This window comes from Limulus polyphemus, unplaced genomic scaffold (assembly GCF_000517525.1).
Source record: "Limulus polyphemus unplaced genomic scaffold, Limulus_polyphemus-2.1.2 Scaffold1371, whole genome shotgun sequence".
Lineage (NCBI taxonomy): Eukaryota > Metazoa > Arthropoda > Merostomata > Xiphosura > Limulidae > Limulus > Limulus polyphemus.
In genome coordinates, this window is record NW_013666981.1 from 9,691 (window position 1) to 13,133 (window position 3,443).

The 3,443-nt window shown below is 33.1% G+C and overlaps 1 protein-coding gene across 1 annotated transcript in view; it reads right to left on the reverse strand.

The window, feature by feature from the left end:
• Positions 1 to 3,443, reverse strand: part of LOC106463299 (solute carrier family 15 member 1-like) — a gene marked incomplete at its 3' end in the record, with an annotated part of 32,129 nt that overhangs the window by 9,638 nt on the left and 19,048 nt on the right. The window contains exon 10 of the mRNA XM_022390752.1: positions 250 to 294. Within this exon, the coding sequence (XP_022246460.1) occupies positions 250 to 294 (45 nt within the window). The remainder of the gene's footprint in view (positions 1 to 249; positions 295 to 3,443) is intronic.

Sequence of the window (3,443 nt, forward strand, 5' to 3'; positions counted from 1 at the left end):
TATATATATATATATATATATATATATAATCATAATATTTAGATGTATTTTTATATTACTGTTTTGCTTATTTGCGGTTATTTTGATATACCTTATATTAGAAATTTTTAAATACCTAAATCTTGCTACTGCAAAAGACGTTTATGCTTCGAAACTTTTGCTGTTGTACACCATGGAATTTTATTTTTATACATGAAACTTTCTGTATTCATTAAGGAAATGTAAAACTAAAAACAAATCAATCATTACCACTTCTCCATTCATTCGGGTAGCTTGCAATGTCCATCTTGAGCCCTAGGTATTAAAAGTAGCAAGTTATATTTCACTTGACATAAACTTTTAGTATTCCTATATGTATTTAAAATTAAATATAACACAATAAAAAATATTAACAAATAAATTGATAGAAAATACTTTAAAATATAGATAACTGAGTTAAGCCTAATGAACCACTTGTCTGAGCTTACATCGAAACAAAATAGGCTTAACACTCACTTCTTAGGACTATTAACAGCTACATTAATTCGCTGTAAAGTGCATTAAAACGTTTAGAATATATATATTAAGGCGGTTCAACTGAATTCAGGAAATCAGTTTCTATGCCACATAATCTTGAAAATCTATCCATTAAATGGGTTTGGAGCATTCTACACTAGAGGTCGAGTATATTCCATATGTTCCTATGTTCTAGATTATAGCATACTATAGAACAACAAAGTAGTAACGCATTGATATCGAGGTATTGACTACAAAAGAATATTGAGGATGAATTAAAGTTTCCCATATCTCAAAATGAAAATTGTATTTGCCACGTGAGCACTGGAGATTTGTGGTAAAACAAAAGATGTAACAGCTGAGTCTAAAAACCAGTAATTCGTTAACTTCTGCGAACAGTTATGTTTTTCAATTGCCGTTAGAAACTCTACATCATACTTGTAGCTGAATAAAGCCGATCAAAGTCTCTAGTAGTGTTTCAAGAATATTATTATTTGTTGGATGGAGGCAGAAAAATTAGTTTTTGGGTAGTATAATTGCCCTGCCTGTCTAAAAAAAAACACTCCCATATTTCCATGTCAGTAAGAGTCAGAATGTATAAGGAATTAAAGATATTAAAACAACTAAATCCTTATATTTCAGAGGTGGGAACCAGAATGCCCTTACTTAAGCCTACATATCTCTGTTACTCTTCTCGAATAGTATTTAAAACTTATGTCTTGCACAGGAAAACGATCGAGATAGGGTCAGCAGATCTTTTTTCTTCTTCTGTGAAAGTAGAATTAATACCTAGGTGAAATCAAACATCAAATGCCATGATACCTCCTGTATTTTTATTCTCACGTTTTTGGTTATGTAGTGAAACGTTTGTCTGTTAGTCGAATTGCGCATAAAATTGCTCGAGAGCTATCTGCGCGAGCCATCCCTAGTTCAAGGGTAATAGACTAGAGGGACAGCAGTTATTCAACACCACCCACCGCAAACTCTTAAACTGCTCTTTATCAACGAAAAGTGGGATTGACTGTCACATTAGAACGCCCCCACAGCTGAAAGGACGAGGATGTTCGGTGATGGGAATCGAAACCGCAACTGGCAAGTTGCGAATCGAATGCTCTAACCACAGGCTGTGCCAGGCCCTCACGAATAAACGAGCGAATTACTAAGCAACTGAACAAACATAAAGAAAAATAAACAAATAACGCAAATTAGAAAGTAAGATCTTAAGAGAAGAGACTAACCCATTTAATTCTGTAATAAACAATATACATTAGAAATGCGTTGCAAACTGTTATGAACTTAATAACATGCGTCTTAAATAAGCAATAATTGTTCTTACTTACAGCACTTACTAATACGGAAATTCAGTTTTTAGCGCATGCAATACTGGTCTTCGTACAACTTCTGTCTACCAACATAGCTATAAAAAATATGCTGACATTTGAAATGATAGCGCCATCGAGGAAGTAACATGACAACAAGCTCTGTTATTGCACTATTTAAAGCATTCTGCTTTTCTTAAAATTCCAATTCTATCTTACAACATCTAAGCATTTAAACGTTTTACAATTTATATTTTTACTTGTTAATCAAGTTTTATCTGTTGTAAACATCCAATGAGAAGGATTAAACGCGTAATTTCAAAAGTTAAAATGAACCGCATTCTTTTGCTTCTATTTTGTCTTTAGAATTTTACATAGGCTTACCATTTTTCGAACTGCCAGTAAGAAAAGGGACATTAATTTAATATTTCAAAAAGTATCCATCATGCTATTAAACGTTTACCCGTAACTAACATGTCCATTAAAAACCAGTTTGAACGATAGTGTGCAATAATAACTTACAGTTGGTATGTTATGAAAACAATAAAACGATACTCAGCAGATTACTAGAAAGGGATCGCCTGATGTTCGTAAAACAAACCAGCTTTGATTCTCAAGCTTGGAGTAGTTGATTGTAATAAGATATAGCAACAATAATCTTTCTTTCACGTATTTATCACATGAAAGGTTTGTGTGACAAACAATGTTTAAGATCAACATTATTCGATGCTTCTATAAACTGTATAATCTACAAATAACTAGAAGTGTCCTACGTCTGGTAGGCTACTTGTGTGAGGAGAAATAACTAGAACTGTCCTACGTCTGGTAGGCTACTTGTGTGAGGAGAATCTCATTATCCTCCAGGCAAACTACTTCTACCTATTGGCATTCTCCGCTAGAGGACTAGATCAGAAAGAGTAATTTTAGTTTCAAAGGAAAAGGGGAGAAGGATGGAAGATGGTTGAATATTATTTGCAAGTTCACACCCTATGACTCAATATTATTGGTGTTAAAATATGAAAGGGATAAGCCCCTTTAATGAAAAACGAGGAGACCTGTCCCCCCCCTCACCCATCCTGTAAATTACGCCTAAGGATTAGACCGTGCAATTTCAAAATTAGGTTTTCAAAGAAATATGGATGATAATATAATAGAAAATATCATGACATTAAAAACTATAAAGTTTAGAATCTGGCTAACCTCATAATTTTAGGAACAATGAAACGTGAAAGATTGAATGTAAATATTATATATATATATATTTTTTAGAATTTTAAACACTATTGATTTGACTTTTTTTTTGTGAATAAACAGTTCATCACAATTTATAAAAGTATATAAGTCTGCCGTTACATAATTACCAGTTTCATTACGTTTTTGGAAACCTGTCTTTATAGGTACAACTTTGTCTAGAACGATGATAAATGGGGTATGGGTGTGAGGAGGTGCACGAGAAGAAATTCTAAATTACAGCATATTTTACTGTTCTGTTGCAATACACAGCCTCACCCATCTGGCTGATAGTTAAGTAGTATCTTAAGTAAAAACTCTAAATTACAGCATATTTTACTGTTCTGTTGCAATACACAGCCTCACCCATCTGGCTGATAGTTAAGTAGTATCTCAGTA